Source organism: Canis lupus, chromosome 31 (assembly GCF_048164855.1).
Source record: "Canis lupus baileyi chromosome 31, mCanLup2.hap1, whole genome shotgun sequence".
NCBI lineage: Eukaryota > Metazoa > Chordata > Mammalia > Carnivora > Canidae > Canis > Canis lupus.
The window spans coordinates 9,768,260-9,783,961 of record NC_132868.1 but is presented as its reverse complement, the minus strand read 5'-3'; the positions used below and the strand labels follow the sequence as shown (position 1 = coordinate 9,783,961).

The following is a 15,702-nucleotide window of genomic DNA, read 5'->3' as shown; positions in this document are numbered from 1 at the left end:
CGCCCCGCTGACCTTGGAGTCAGAGTGGCAGTTCGCGACCCCAGGGCTGCCCTGGTCCTGCTTCATATGCCCTTGCTGAGAATTTGCATTTTCAGAAGAAACATGAAATAATCAAAACCAAAATGTTATAAGTTTTTTTTTAATGGAGAAGAGAAAGTCATTTTATTGAGAAGCAGCCAATGGCTGGTGATAATTGTGGATATTGACTATTGAACAAACGGCTCCAGGAAACCCTGCCTGAGTTGTCCAGAGACAGCCATAAATTCTCCTACCTCCTCCAGCGGCACCGGGAGCCTCGAAGGGGTGCCCGGGCCAGGGGGCCCTCCGCGGGGAGGTACCGTGGTGGCCGGGTGGCTGGGTCCTCCAGGTCCTGCCTGGGAGGCCCAGCTGATCTGGGTAATACCAGCTACCTGCTTTGTTCCAGATGGTGGACTTCGGGAAAGCAGAACCAGGCAGGGCAGGGATGGCCACTGGTTAGCAACCAGACACACCTGGCTTCTGCTCACGGAACCCTCAGACACCCACACAGAAGCTTGCGTGGAGTTTGACTCCTTCATGAGCTGAAATCAAGACACTTCCCCAGAGCACTGCCTGTGAAATAAAACAGACACTTGGCGCTTCCATATGCCGTGTGCATGATCTTCATTCGGGAGGATTCCTTAATGACAGGCTAAGAGAAGGGCAGAGGATGGATCAACCCAGTGTTGGAACAGCTTAAGATGGTGGAGACAGAAGACTTAACGAGGTGGTGTGAAAAGCCTGAGAGCAGCCAAGACATCTTTGCAACCCCATTGTGGACACACCAATTAGAATTTATAAGGCTTCGGGGTTGGGAGAGCAAATGTAGGAAATGGGGGGAGACAACAGACGAGCCACCCGGAGGCTCCAAATGCAGAACCGTCGCAGCCACAAGGCTGAAAGCTGACTTTTCACAACGAGGGTGTGTAACTTACACAGCTGACCATGAAATAAAAATCACTGATCTCGTCGACACTGAAAAATGAAAACATTTCCACAGCTGATCTAGAACGATTCCTACAAAGCCAACAGTTTCCTTTTGGGTGACTAAAACTTGGAGTCACCGTTTTTTATAGTTTTCCTAGAAGCACGGTAGGATCTGTTCAGGAAAAACACTTGGTATGAAATAGGTGAAGCCCTCTCCAGACAAACGTAAGGGAGCTGTTGTGCCAGCCCCACGGCGCCAGGCATGCCAGGGCTGCCCACACGCAGAGACAAGGCCCCTCTGTCCCTGTCAGCCCCCCGTTCTCCCCTGGCCACCTCATTTGTCGCAGCTTTCACGAGAGTCCAGGTATTGGCTCTACGGTTCTACTGATTCTGCGGGGTCACGGCCCCTTTGAGAGCGTGAGAAAAGTGCCTGTCATTCCGCTCAGACCTGCTGGTAAGCGCGGCACCCCCAGAACTGGCACCTTCTTGTGAGGCTTGTGGGCCTCCTGGGGCACGGAGCCCTTGGTTCCTTCTTTAGGTATTTCCATACTTTGGCCCACAGGTATTCCCAACCACACCTTGGTCCAGAGAGACTCTGAAAACACATTTACAGAAGCTTTACCATGTAAGCCACTTCTTTATTACTCAAATACAGAAATATAATTAACTCATAAAATAATTAATAGACTCTTTTTAGAACAGTTTAGATTTCTAGAAAAACTGGGTAGTTCAGTATTACATAGTCTCCATTGCTCCCACACACACACCCTCAATTCACTCATTATTAGCATCTTACATTACTATGGTGCCTGTGTTAGAATTAATAAACCAGTATTGACACATTATTAACTAAAGTTCCAAGGTTACTCAGTTTTTCTTAGTTTCTACTTACTGTTCTTTTCTTGGTTTAGGAAACTTTCTCATTCTATCTGATTGTGTATTCTTAGGCTCCTCTTGGCTCTAACACTTTCTCGGTTTTGTTTTGTTTGGTTTTTAATCCTAAGTAGGCTCCATAACACATTTTAAAATGACAAACTTGGAAGTTGCATATATTGCCAGCCCTCACCTCTGTTTATAAACAAAAATGTGCACACACGCTGCGAGAGAGACCCAGCAATCCCAGTGGTCCTCTGGGCAGTCCATGTCTTCTGCGCTGCATCCCTCTCTGCATGGGTTGGGTCCCTGTTGGGTCCTGACAGACTCTCTCCCTTGGGCACGGGGTGTTTCTGAAAGGTGTCTCTTGGGCTCTCCACCAGGCATTCTTGGCTGTGGCTTAACCCGAATGTGACTGTCAGGGTCCAGCGTGCTCTGTGTGTGTGTGTGTGTGTGTGTCACAAAGCCAAAGGATAAATCAGGGCACAAATCCTCTGTTTGACCCCACGATTCAGAAGAAAACCATTATTGGATTAAGTCACACCAGGAATAGCTGTGGAGGAGACACGGCGTTCCTTTTGTGGCCCCCAGGAGCATCCTCGAGGGACAGAGGCACACAGATGCTGCCCCAGGAAGCGTGGCTGGCCATCTGTGCTCCTCGCTGCAGGACAGGCATGCCGAGCTGGCTGAGTGAGGAACCCATGGCTTCTCCTTGCCCTTCTTGGCAGTTCTTCACAACCACCAGCACGGAGCCCCTTGGGTCCCAAAGTCACCTGCCAAATTCCCGGTGTTTGCTTGAATGCCCTGAATAGGAAGACAAATACGAGTGAGACTCATCATGTCCTCTGAGAGACCAATAGGCTGCCACCCTTGGGGAGCCCAAGGCCTTCCCATCACAGGAACCCTAGTCCCTGGGCCACATTTCACCCTCTGTCCCTCCTGCCTCCAATGACCCCCACCCAGAGAGTGCATCGTAGGGCCTCCTGCAGATGGGCTTGTGCAAAGCCAGCAGGCAGCGTTGTTGACCTTTGCAGGCTTATCTGATACCCAACGTGGTGCCGCGGGCTGAGCCTAGATGGATCCATCCCACCTCCATCAGCCTGCCGACATGCATGTCAACAAGAAACACTTTAATTCTCAGAAAAGAAAATTAAAAAAGGTTACTTTGAGAGAGACTCTCTATAGCTTCTGACAAATTCAAAGAAAGATGACCAGGCATTATGAGCCTCCTATTGGAAGTTATCACGCCTGAGGCCATCATACCAGAAATACATCCATAGGGGCTCAGTCGGTGAAGCATCTGCCTTCGGCTCAGTTCATCTGGGATGGAGCCCCATATTGGGCTCTTTGCTTTGCAGGGAGTCTGCTTCTCCCTCTCCCTCTGCCTGCCACTCCCCGTGCTTGTGTTCTCGCTCTCTCTCGCTCTCTCTCTCTCTGTCAGATAAATAAATAAAATCTTTTTAAAAAAGAAATGCATACATACATACATACATGCGTAGAACCTAAATGTTCTCAAGCCACTGGATTCAGCTGCTAAGATAAAAGTGGGGAGGACAGAGGAACGTGTTAAGTGGAACCACAGAGGTATAATTTGCAAACTCATGTGATGATCAGAAAGAGTTGTGCAGACTCAGCAAGCTGAGCAGTATTGGTTCTGATGCCAATAAATGGAATAGAAGAATAGATTAAGGAAGAACCTACGGAGGAAAGGAGAAGAAAGACCTGCCAACCCATCGCACAGTGTGGACTAACTGGTTCTGAACTCTAACAAGCAGTTAGGATGTCTATGATACGGTTGGGGACAAAACCCCGAATATTATGATATTAATGAATAATATGATACTGAAAAATACAATATGAATTGGTACAATATAAAATAATATGAATAATATGATATTAAGGAATCGTGGTTTATATTTTAGATGTCATGATGGTATTGTGGTGATGTTTTAAAAACCAAGGAATCCTCATTTTCTGGAGATGCCTATTGAAACATGGTCACATCTGGAATTTGCTTCAACATGCTATGGGGTTTGGGGCCTAAGTTGAAGATTCTTGAAGTCGGGTGGATGGGGACACACGGGGCTTTCCTTTTGCACATGTGTGGAATTTCTCACCTAAAACCAAGCTGGAGGGAAGAACAGAATGGGTTGAGGACGGTCATTTTCAACGGCAGGTGAACCAGGACAGCTAATCAAGGCAGGGAGAATCAACAGGGACCAGACAGGCCTGGAGAGCAACTAGAAATACCCAGGTGCCCGTGGGCTGTTGGTGGGACTGGTGCCACTGTGTCTGCTGGAAAGGTGGTGCCCCTCAACGACGTCTTTGTCTCCTCCCAGTTGGTCAGTGGGGAACTGGAGTGCGTGCAGCCGGACGTGCGGCGGGGGCACTCAGAGCCGGCCCGTCCAGTGCACACGACGGGCACACTACGTGTCAGAGCGGGTGGCAGCCAGCCTGTGTCCACAGCCCGTGCCCTCCAGCCGACAGGCCTGCAACACTCAGAGCTGCCCGCCTGCTTGGAGCACCGGGCCCTGGGCAGAGGTAACGGGGGCAGGGTGGGCTCCTCCTGAGGATCGCAGAGCTGGGTTCTCACCTGGTCCCACAAGACCTGCGGTTGGACCCCCGGGCTCAGTCGCATGCACTCCTTGCTGGGAGCTGCCCGTTTCTTCCCCTGCAGTGCTCTCGAACCTGCGGGAAGGGATGGAGGAAGAGGTCGGTGGCCTGTAAGAGCACGAACCCCTCGGCCAGGGCGCAGCTGCTGCCGGATGCCGTGTGCAGCTCGGAGCCCAAGCCCCGCACCCACGAAGTCTGCCTGCTGGAGCGCTGCCACAAGCACAAGAAGCTGCAATGGCTGCTGTCTGCCTGGTCCCAGGTATGTGCGCCCGGTCCAGCCGGAACCGCGTGGCCGGCTGTCCCCCGGGGCTGTCTCCCCGCCCCTGCTCTCCCTGCTTCCCGCTCCTCTTCCTCCAGTCTGCTTCCCTCCACTCAAGTCACTCCTCTGGGCTCCAGCTCCTTCAGAGCATTCGTGTCCCGGCGTCCCTGGGACTCTCCAATCCTCTCCGTCAAGCAGGTTGCCCAGCAGCATCACTCGGTGTTGAGGGCAGGACGAGTGAGGGACGCGCTGCATGCTGGCAGGGGTCCTGGGGGCCCAGGTAACCCCAGCACAGCTGTGACCGTTCCCGGGGCAGTGCTTCTGGAGCGTCGACCAGGAAGGAGGTGGAAGAGACAGGGGACCATTTCCCCAGACGAGTTTCCATGGACGGTGGTTGCATTTTGGGAAGAATCTGTTCTGTTGGCTTCGCTGGCACGGATGTCCTGTGTGCTGGTTGGAAGCTTTTGGAAGTGTGACTGGTAAAGATTACATGACCAGCTTGGGCCCAGTGAGGCTGGGGCCCCACATGAGGGTGCGCACAGAGTGCTGCCCGTGCCCAGTGCCACCTCCCCTGGGAAGGGGTCATTGGTACACCACCCCCAGGTCCCTGCATCTCTACAGCACCCTGAGGGCCAGGGTATCTCCTTAATCACCCCGTGCAACAATTCATTGGTGGAGGTGACAGTAAGATCAGAAAGGTAACGCCCTACAGAGAGACAGCAGCACCGCACACAGCGGGGACACCTCTGCACAGGGTATTGGGAGACCGCAGTCCCAGAGATGCACATCTGCACCCCTGAAGTGGCTCCCCAGCCCCACTCCCCTCGGGGGCCGACCTGGGCTCTCCCCCCAACAGCTCCGGTGAGGCCTTGTTCAGGAGGGCGGGATAGATCGATCAAGCAGGGCCTTGAATCCTGCGGAGACACTGAAAAATAAAAACACGCTGGCTCACCGGAGGAAGCCTGCCATTGCCAACCAGGGACTCCCGTTCTCTCCCACCTGGGACGCGGGAGGGCAGGTGTCTCCGAGGACTGAGCCGCACTGTCGTCAGGAGTGACATCTCTTTCTGCGCGCGTCCCTGAAGGCTGAGCCTGTAGGAAGGAAGCCACCGCGCCATGCAATCTGCGGGTGGTGTCCAGGTGGAAAGTCTCCACCCTGAACAGTTCACGTGCACGCACACACGCCAGTTTCTCCCAGCAGCAGCAGAGAGGAGCCTCCCAGGGCCATCTCCTCTGTGGTGCGGAAACACACCGGGCTCCTCCGTTTATGTGATCTGCAGACACTGAGCCAGGCGGATTCATCACTGGGCTCAGCACCACCCACTCCGCTAGCTCGAGGCGGCAGTGTCTGAAGCCGGGACCTCTCTCCTGAGACCCTCAGAGCCCGGCCTGGTGGTGCTGCAGTGTGCATCGCTTGCAACTATGCTGTGACTGCAGCCGTTGGCCAGGCTCGCTGTTCATGGTTTGCCCAGGACCCCTGTGCCCGTGCCCTGTGCGGCATGAGGGACAGCCCGGCCTCAGAGCACTCCCTGGTGGGGAAAGAATGGATTTGTGCCCTGAGCCAGCCTTCTGAGGAAGGTGCGTCATGAGCCCTGGGAGTCCTCCGCCTGCCCCTACTTTGGGGGCCAGCATCGCACCACGGTTGAACGGTGCTACTCCTGGAGCCCTGGCATTTGTTCTCGTCCATGTGTATTAGATTTCTGCACATTCCAGCATCAGCTGCAACCCAGCGTTTCAACTTCTCAAATGACAGCTTCGGGACGACTCCCGTCGTGTATGCTTGCCCTGCCCCTACGGATCTCCCAAAATGCTGCGCCTTAAAATCCTCCTTTTTACAAGAGCAATGCCTTCAAAAAATGCCATTTCATTGAATTTTTACACTTATATTACTATTCAAGCTGATATAATCAGAAGACAGTGCGACTCTCAGATGCTATAAAAGAGACAGCCGCCAGCAAAGAAATGTGGTTCACTCACGTCTTCTGTTTTTATTTTTAGTGCTCTGTTACCTGTGAAAGAGGAACACAGAAAAGATTCTTAAAATGTGCTGAAAAACATGTTTCTGGGAAATATCGAGAGCTGGTCTCCAAGAAGTGCTTGCACCTGCCACGGCCCAGCGTGGAGCTGGAGCGCACCTGCACCCCATTTCCCTGCCCCCGGCACCCCCTGCACACAGCCGCAGGCCCCCCTCAAGCCAGCTGGTTTGCCTCACCCTGGTCTCAGGTAGGCTGGCACTCGGGGCCCGCGGAGTGGGTGAGCAGAGCCTCCTGCTCTGGGAGCTGGCTCCTGGTGTAGGTAGAGAACTTTCTGCGGGGGGAGGAGGGGGCGTACCCCCTGAACCCACGGAGCCAGTTCCCAACCCTTATCTCCAGAGTAGGTGCGGAGCCTGTGTTCCCAGGTGTGGGTGCAGCTCTCCAAGGCTGGGCTCTGGGGCCCACATGCCGTGTTCTAAATCGTCACCCGATTAAGTGTGGGCGAACTTGATTTTATTTTATGTAAGAGCAGACCTCCCCGGGGGTGAGTGTGAATGGGGAAGAAGGACAAGATCTGGAATAAGTCGGTGACGGTACTGTCTACCCCGGTAACCCCGAGGCCGTGCACGTGGGAAGGGGGTGCAGTGCCCCCGGCTGTCCAGGCCTGCCCGGGCCCTCAGACGAGGCCAGCCCAGGACAAGGGAGCTCATCCATGCCCCCACCCCACCTCTGTCTACACCACCTTCCACTCTAGGGAAGAATTCTGCTGGTGGTGTGTTAACCACCTCTCACGTTGCCCTGTTTCCTGCTTGGACTCCTGGCCGTCCTCATCCTGGGGCTTGTTTCCCGTCCCTGCCGGTGGTTCTGCTCCTCGGACGTGGTCTCTGCTTCCCGCCTGTCCCAGGTCCCCTCACTGCTCGCACATCTGCTGCCCTTGCTGCTCTTGGCTCCAGGGTGCACCCAGGCTGGAGGGGTGTGTGGGGCCCAGGCGTCCTGAGCCAGGCCCACTGGCCAGACCCCAACGAGTCCGGTGATGCTGGTGTGCCCAGGAGAGAGGATGCTCACCTCGGCCCGGCCCCGCGAGCAGGAGCGGAGCGTTTTCTGAATCTCTCATCTGTTGGCCTGGCCAGAGGAGCAGAACCACGGGAAGGAGCTTTCTCATGTGCACGGGGCAGCCCGGCCTGGACTCTCTCCTCTTTCAAAAGAGCTGCAGGCAGAGGAGACGGAGGGGTGGGGAGGATAGGTGTGTGGTGGCAGCCAGCCTCTGTGTGCCCCCCACCCCGCTGCTTGCGTCCCAGCCTGCTGCTGGTTCTGCGGGTCTTCAACCTGACCAAGCACTTGCATTTAGAAATAGATGAGCCCCTCTCCCCTAAGTAGTTCAGTTAGAAACTGTTCAGCTGAAATGGTCGGAGCAGGGGCGTGTGAGCTATATCCTTCCCAAGCATTTTCTATGTTAAGTCGACAAAATGCATCAACAGCCACATTTTCCCAGGCAGGCACCTTAATTTTCTTGTGAACACAGTCCATGCAGCAAGAGGAAGCGAGGGATGAGCAAAGAAGCGGAATCAAGTTGTCTCTGGGGCAGAGGCTGTACTCTGTCCCTCGGAAGGTGTGGGTCGGAGACACGTAGAGGTGGTTCCCGACACCGCTCCTCCTCTGTCAATGGGGAAACTGAGGCTCCTGAAGCCGCCGCAGCTCCCCAGCCTCTCCTGAGCCAGCGTTCAGCCCCCGGTACATAATGTGGAGACCTTGGGAAAATTTAGGAAAACAAAGTTTATCAGCATTTCATTTAAAAATGTAAAGCCTAAAATACATCTTGTGTAGCTTTTTGAAGTATTTAATGTGTTTGTCTAAGGAATCATGTTTACAGAAGCCGCCTGAGGTTTTTATCCTGGGTGACTCATCTACTACATTCTGAGACTTCACCTTCTTGGCAGTAATAACTCAAAGGGTTATGTTTGCTATAAGCGCTGGTACTTGAGACTCCGCGCCCCGAACTGTGGGAAATTGTCAGGCTGTAATGGATGGCCAGTGCCTGGCTGAACTCTGCCCCCAGACAGGTTTATTCTTGTCACAGTCAAAAGACCATGGTTTCTATTATGTGATCTGTAGGGTTTCTGTTGACTTAAATGGCTTTGCTTATCACCGCATTTCATGGTGGGTTGCCTGGTAGGACTGATTGAAATCGTTTTGGTCATTTGGGCTTAGTGTCAGGTGGTTCACACGTTGATTTGCTCTGAGAATGGCTTACATGTGAACACCTGTTGGACTGTCTGATTCTACATGACGGAGATGAGAGTGTGTCCTTAGTGCTGGAATGTGGGAGCCCTGGCTTGTTCTGGGGGTTCTTCAGCAGGACTGTGCACAAATGACCTAGAAACCCATAGGCTCTGAGAGGCAAGGAGCTATGTCGCTTATGATCGATATGGCAGTTATGACTACGGTTGTATGAAAGTCGTATCAAACACACACACGCATGTGGGTATACACATGTACACAAGCAATATGCACTTGTACACATACAGGCACATGCACACACACAGGTATATGCACGCACGCACATACACACGCATACACACATAGGCATGCACACATATGGTCATACACACAGGCATACACGCACATGGGCATGCGCACACAAGTATATGCAAGCATGCATACACATAAGTATGCACACACATGAGCATACACACGTGTGAGCATACGTGCACAGGCATGCACTTATGTAGTCATGTCCACACGGGCATGCATACACAGGCATGCACACAAAGAAGCATGGACACACAGGCATGCACCCCCATGAGCATACACCCATGGGCATGCACACACAGTCATACACACACAAACACACACACAATACACAGGTTCCCTGCCCCCTTCTATCCAGTTGCCTACCCACCTCTAAGAATTCACTGCTGACCTGTTCTCTCTGTCTTGCAGCTATGGGTGGCGCCCAGAGAGACCAGAACCTTCCTGCTGGCAGTGCTGGTTAAGGTCACAGCACGAGCCACCCGAGTTGGAGAGAGTTTCTATTTGTAGGCCATTAAATCCGTACACAAACTCCCAGCTGCATTTATGTTTAGAGCAGAGGTTGTAATGGTGAAGCCCTTGAGGATTGTGCTCTCTCCCCCCTGACCTGAGTGGACCTTGGTCTCCAGGACAGTGGGGAGTGCTCTGGTGGGCAGAGCTGCAGACTTGGAAAGAGAGCACAGCCCGCAGGGCCCCAGGAAGGAGACAAAGGGAGAAGCGTTGGTGGGTCTCCTGGGAGGGGAGCGATATCAAGAGGGGACAAGGAAGGTGTGAGACCTCTGACTCTCAGGAATGAAAGTGGATTTGTTTCCTAGCCGGACCTGAGTTTGGGAGATGAGCCTCCCCCTGCAAGAAGCCCTGAGGCAGTCATGGGTCCCGTGAATGCAGGGGGTGGGAATTGGCCTTTGAATCAAGCCACCCAGAGCATCGGCAAATGGCAGGCATCACCAGCCTTCTGCCATCAGGGCCAATGACACAGAAAGGCAATCCTTGTCATTTAAAACAAACCCAGAGGCAGACGTTATTTTAAAATTGCACTCTTTGGATTTTTGCTAACCACTAAGTGATTATCAGTTTTTCCCACTCATCTCTTCAGAGCATACGTAGCACCTCTGGGTGCAAGATGTCCCTAGAAACACGGAGATTGTTCCTGAAACAGATGAAATCCAGAAGGAAGAGGGTTTTCAGGATTTTAGTGTTCTGGAAAATGTGTGCTTAGCAGGTCACCGCTCAGACCCCCAGGAAGTCTGAGACACACCCGCAGGGGCCGTCTCAGAGGGCGGGCAGCACAGAGGGCTCCCAGGAGGTGCTGTCACATTCACATTCCACAAGGTTGTATAATCCTGGAATGGCAAGAAGACCCTACTTGCTGACCTCGGGGTGGGGCATCCTCGGAAAGAGCAGTCCCAAAAAGAGCCCTGGCTCAGCTGTGCATGACCGCAGGTCCCGGTTGAGGGAGGCAGGCCTGTGGAGGATGACAACAGAGGGGTCCGGGGACCTGAGGAGCCTGGTGGCGGTGGAGGATAGCAGCCCAGGGACACTCTTCAGGGCGTGACATTCCTGCTTCACCCTGGCAGCTGCAGGTGCCTCACTGCCCCCTCAGCAGACAGACCCAGAATTGCACACCTGTAGGCCGTCCTTGCTGGGGAGTTTGGGCGGTGGCTGCCCTCCAGGGGCTGTAAGGCAAGAAGAGGCTCCCCTAGAGTCAGGGTGCAGGGCCCTCCCACACCTGCAGCAGGGACACGAGAAGATGAGCAGAAGTAAGCCAAGTGGGCTGGGGGGTGAGGAGGAGCAGTCCGTGTGGCCGCCAGGTGACAGTGACCGCCGAGGCCACACACGGGCACCTTTATGAGACGGCTGGCTCACCTGGTCGCATCACACCATGCACCAGCTCCATGCGCTCTGTCAGATGTGACTGGAGTCGGCTCTGGAGGCAAGGACCTTTGCCGACACAGCTCTTGTCCCCTAGAGCTGTGGCCCAGCAAGCGTGGCCCCACCCGCAGCTTGAGCACCATGGTTAGAAATGCAGGTTCTCAGGCTCCACTGGGGCTGCTGAAGTGCCAGGTTTGAGGTGAGTCCAGCAGGTGGTTTGCTGGCACAGCGGCTCTGAGAGCCACTGACCTGGGGTGAGGCCAGCAGCCAACGGTCTGGACAGTGGCTGTGGCATTTGTCGCCGTGTGTAGGTCGACAGACCAACGCAGGTCCCCATTTCCAGTTTCCTGAAATGCTCAAGTGAAACCCCATCAAGTTGAGGAAGAGGCCATGAGCTCCGACCTGCAGATCCAAGTCCTGGAGTCTCTTCACGAAGTGTGAAGGATCCCAGTTTGAGTAGAGGCGGTAAATCCCGAAGACGGGCAAGTCGCTTGTGTCCAGCACTTGGTATCTCGTGCCTGGATCGGTGCCTGGTACAGGGGAGGTAGCGATTCCCATTGTGAATAAATGAGTCAGTGACAGAATCAGGTCGCTTCCAAATGATTTTAAGTGGTGCAAAATGATGGCCACAGAGAGACACATGGATGAGACATGTCGCCAGCGAGGCTGAAAATCTGCCCGGCTGCTGCTGATGACGGGGCCTCCGCTGGGGGCAGAGAGGTCGTGGCTGCATACAGATGCAGATGTGACCCGTGGGAAGCCGTGAGCCTGGGCCAGGGCAGCCCGCGTTCCTCAAGGTCTCCGCCGTGCTGGCCGGGGAGGGGCTCGAAGGGCAGAGCGCAAAGCCGTGACTGTGCTGCTGCGGAACGTTCAGATGGGTGCAGTAGGCAGTAGGAAACGTCTGCTCCATCCTGGGTGAGCCTGCTAATTCTGCAGCCAGACTGGGATCTGCCCACAATGGGTTTGGGTTTTTTTGTTGTTGTTTTTGTTTTGTTTTGTTTTGTTTTGTTTTCCTGATTGCTACAGTTGTATATTGAACCTGAGTCGTTGACGGCTTTAGCTGAAGCTGGTTTTGAAGAGAAGGGGCAAGCCCCTCGGAAACGATCCAGACCCACATGCTGATCAGCTAGTCCTGCATCTTCCCCGCCAGGGCCCCGGCCGTCCTTTACCTAAAGAGGGGAAAAGAAAGAACAATTCCTTCGGCTTATGACCCTCCAGGACTCGGACTCGACGAAGAGGTTTACCTGCTGCATCGGAGCCCCTACCCCCAGGGACTTTAAAACGCCACCTCGGGAGGCTCTGCTTGCAGCGGGTCCTGGGAACGAAGCAGGAGGGCGGCGCTGCTCACTGGCAGGCTGACGTCCGCTGGGAAGGGGTGCCCAGGGCTTGCTGACCTCACGCACTCGAATGGGCCCCCGGCATGCCCGTGGGTGGCCCCGGTGGTCACTGTCTCCTGGCCGTGCCATACGTTTTGGCAAGCAGCCTGCGCCGTGCTGTCATGCCCAGTTCCGTTTAGACCCGTCTACCGTTGCATGGAAGCCAGGGAGTTGCGTACGTCCCACGCACCAGATACCTGCCATGGTGTCTGACCCCTCTTCTGGCAGGTGCTCCCCTCTTGCCTACATCCTTGGCATCTTTGAAACAGGAACCTGGTTTAAGCATAATTTACATAATTTGGTCCAGACTTCAAGGAGCTCCTCTTTGGACAGATTCACTGCCTGCTGGTTTCGGTTCCCCCGTCTCTCAGGTGGCCCATCCCCCGATGTCTTGCCCACTGTGGAGCTCAGATGGGCCCGCTCACATGGTCTGTCGGGGGGAGCCTGGCCAGCTAGGGAGGGGTCGCCTGACCATGGGCTCCTTCGTGCCCCGCTGTGCTAGATTGCCTCACAGCACCAGGGCCTGCGTGCCTCGGAGCCATGCCCGCAGGATGCCAGCGAGCCCAGGCTGCGTGTGTGGCCGCCTCCAGGCAGGCATCCAGGGCTCGGGAACTTGGGATATAGGAGGAACGTGGTTTTATGGTACCTCCGTGGGAGTTGGCTTGTCAAGGTTTTCCCCGGCAAGAGTCCCGAGAGGGTGCCCAGGTGTTGGACTCCCATGAAGGGGGTTGTTTTCTGGTGTGGACCCAGGGGTAGGCCCGGGGAGCGACCATGGCACCCCCCAGATACGCTCCAGTTTCCCTGTGATCATCACACTGTGGACCCCCGAGACTGACTGTCTCAGACTCTGGTACTGGCCCCCTGTTGATCCAGAACCTGGTCAGCTCACCCATAATTACTGAGGAGTCTGGGGGGCGGGTGAAGCTCGGGAGACAGGGGGTGCCCCAGGCCCCGGCAGCCCAGGCTGACCCCTGTGCGTGTGTTTCTCACAGTGCACGGCCAGCTGCGGGGGCGGCGTGCAGACCAGGGCCGTGCAGTGCCTGGCGGGGGGCCGGCCAGCCCTGGGCTGCTTCCTGCACCAGAAGCCCGCAGCCTCCCTGGCCTGCAACACCCACTTTTGCCCCATCGCAGAGAAGACAGGTGAGTGTCCAGAGCCCCTCGGCTTGGCCGTGGCTTTTCAGGGCACGGCTGTCACGTTTCTGGAGCGGTTCCTTCATGGGCCCGAGGAAGTGGGGTGCCCACTGGTAGAGAGCCCCGGCCTCGGGGCCTTGAGTCTGTGACATTGTCTCTCTCTCTCTCCTTTTTGGAGAATTAATAACTGAAGTTTGGTATGAAGAGAACAACTGAACGCGGCCAGGCCGTCATCACCAGAGTCACTCCGTGGGTGGGGGTAGCACAGGAGGGAGGACACTTCGGTTCTGAGGGGCCTTCCAAGAAGGGTCTTGGGGGAACAGCCCCCCCCCCCGGCACACAGCTACCTCTCCCCAAGAGGGCTGCCCTCCGCTGCTTCAGAGCCACGGCCCCCGGGACCCCGGGCTAACGCGGTGTCCTCTGCTTTTCAGATGGCACCTGCAGAGACCACTTCCCCTGGTGCTCTCTTGTCCCCCAGCACAGGATGTGCAGCCACCAGTTCTACGGCGAGCGGTGCTGCAAGACGTGCTCCACAACCAACCTGTGAGCCCCGGCGGCGGGGGCCCCTTCCCAGGGCGGAGAATACGAGGTGCTGCATCTCCAGCCCACATCAGCCATGCAGGGAGCATGGAAAGCAGCCAAGAAGGACGGAAGTGGGAGAAGGAGAGCTGTGTCTGGCTGTCTGACGGGACAGAGTGTGTGTGTGTGTCTGTGTGTGTGTGCTCGTGCAAACCGTGGTTCTGAATGCCTGTCTGGGCACAGGTGCACACACCTGTTCAATGAAGTATGGAGGTGGGCAGGAGGCCCACTCTACAGACCTGGACGCATGCTCATCACGTGCACTTGAGATGAATCATGTCAGAAAAACAGAAGGAGCTGAGCTGAACTTGCTAAACGCTAAATGGGTGGTGCTTTGGAGAAAGAAGGTGATGGAATTAGGAGTAAGGACAGCAGCTCTGCCGCCAAGTGTGCCGGCCCCCCTGGGCCCGCAGAGGCCCCTTCCCCGGGTCTGGAGTGAGCGGCCTCCCTCTGGAGAAGCAGCTGGGACAGCTCCCAGGGAGGTGGGCGTCCCCAGGGCCCCCTCTTCCCGCCGCAGCAGCCCAGCTGCTGTCTGCTGAGACCTGCTTCTGGAACAAGAACTGGGTGTCCCCTCTAAGCGGCATCTGCCCTGCCAGGGAGACACCAGACTCTGGCCTCCATGTCCTGATTTGAGACTTTGCTTCTGGAAACGGGAAACACAAAATCATGCCACAGTGCTTCCGTCCCTTTCAGACTCACGCCTGGAGAACAGAACTTTGGTAGCCTGTGTGTCACCCTTGTCAGCTATTTGCAAGCGAGCGTTTCTATCCCAACCCATTCTTCATGCTTCTCAGATGACAGACGTTCAGGTTCTACTGGAGTTTAGACCATCACGCCACACCCCTGCTGCCCTGATGAGGTTGTGGCCGTCCCACCCAGACAGATGTCCTCAGCTGATGTGGTGACCCGCAGAACCCCAGGTTTCCTTCCCGTGTGTTGTGCTGTTTTGGGATTTTTTTTCCATGAATTTTGTTGTTTTGTAAGACCCGTTCGGAGAGGCCAGCCTTCCTGGGTGCAGGCTGCACACAGCCCCTGACACTCCACTGCCCGCCGGTGCTACCCTTCCTCCTCCTGCCCCGCCACTCGCTCTGTGTGGAATGGGCACCTGGATATTTATATTTGCTGAAGTTTTATAATAAATTTTATATTGTACCACTTGCTTCTGAGCTGCTTGTGATTGCTCATGAGTTGTGCGGCTGAGATCCGGGGGCCTGGCAGGGAGGTGGGGAACTGGTCCAGGAGAAAGTGCTGGAACTAGTCTGAGGACAAAGGGCCCCTAAATGAGGAGCCTGGGAGGGGGGAAGACATCAGGTGACCAGGGGGTGGGAGTGGGCAGTACACAGGGGCCATGCAGCCCTGAGACCGAGGTTTCTGCGGCTTCCACTAGAACCTGAGCGGGGGCAGCCTCTCCAGGCGCCTCCACAGTTAATTCAAGGGTGACCCCTGACCCTGTGATTCCTGCTTTATTACTCAAGATCTTCCACAGAAACAGAAATGACAGGTAGTCTATTGAGAGACAAGGGGGCTTCATTTTAGGGATTTGGCTCACATGA

The 15,702-nt window shown here is 55.1% G+C and overlaps 1 protein-coding gene across 1 annotated transcript in view; it reads left to right on the top strand.

The window, feature by feature from the left end:
* The window catches only part of ADAMTS16 (ADAM metallopeptidase with thrombospondin type 1 motif 16), a 149,662-nt gene extending 134,354 nt beyond the window's left edge, over positions 1-15,308 (top strand). Inside the window, exons 19-23 of the mRNA XM_072807448.1 lie at positions 4,158-4,359; positions 4,496-4,690; positions 6,688-6,912; positions 13,432-13,579; positions 14,002-15,308. Coding sequence (XP_072663549.1) covers positions 4,158-4,359; positions 4,496-4,690; positions 6,688-6,912; positions 13,432-13,579; positions 14,002-14,117 — 886 coding nt within the window. The 3' untranslated portion in view covers positions 14,118-15,308. The remainder of the gene's footprint in view (positions 1-4,157; positions 4,360-4,495; positions 4,691-6,687; positions 6,913-13,431; positions 13,580-14,001) is intronic.
* Positions 15,309-15,702: the final 394 nt, after the last annotated feature.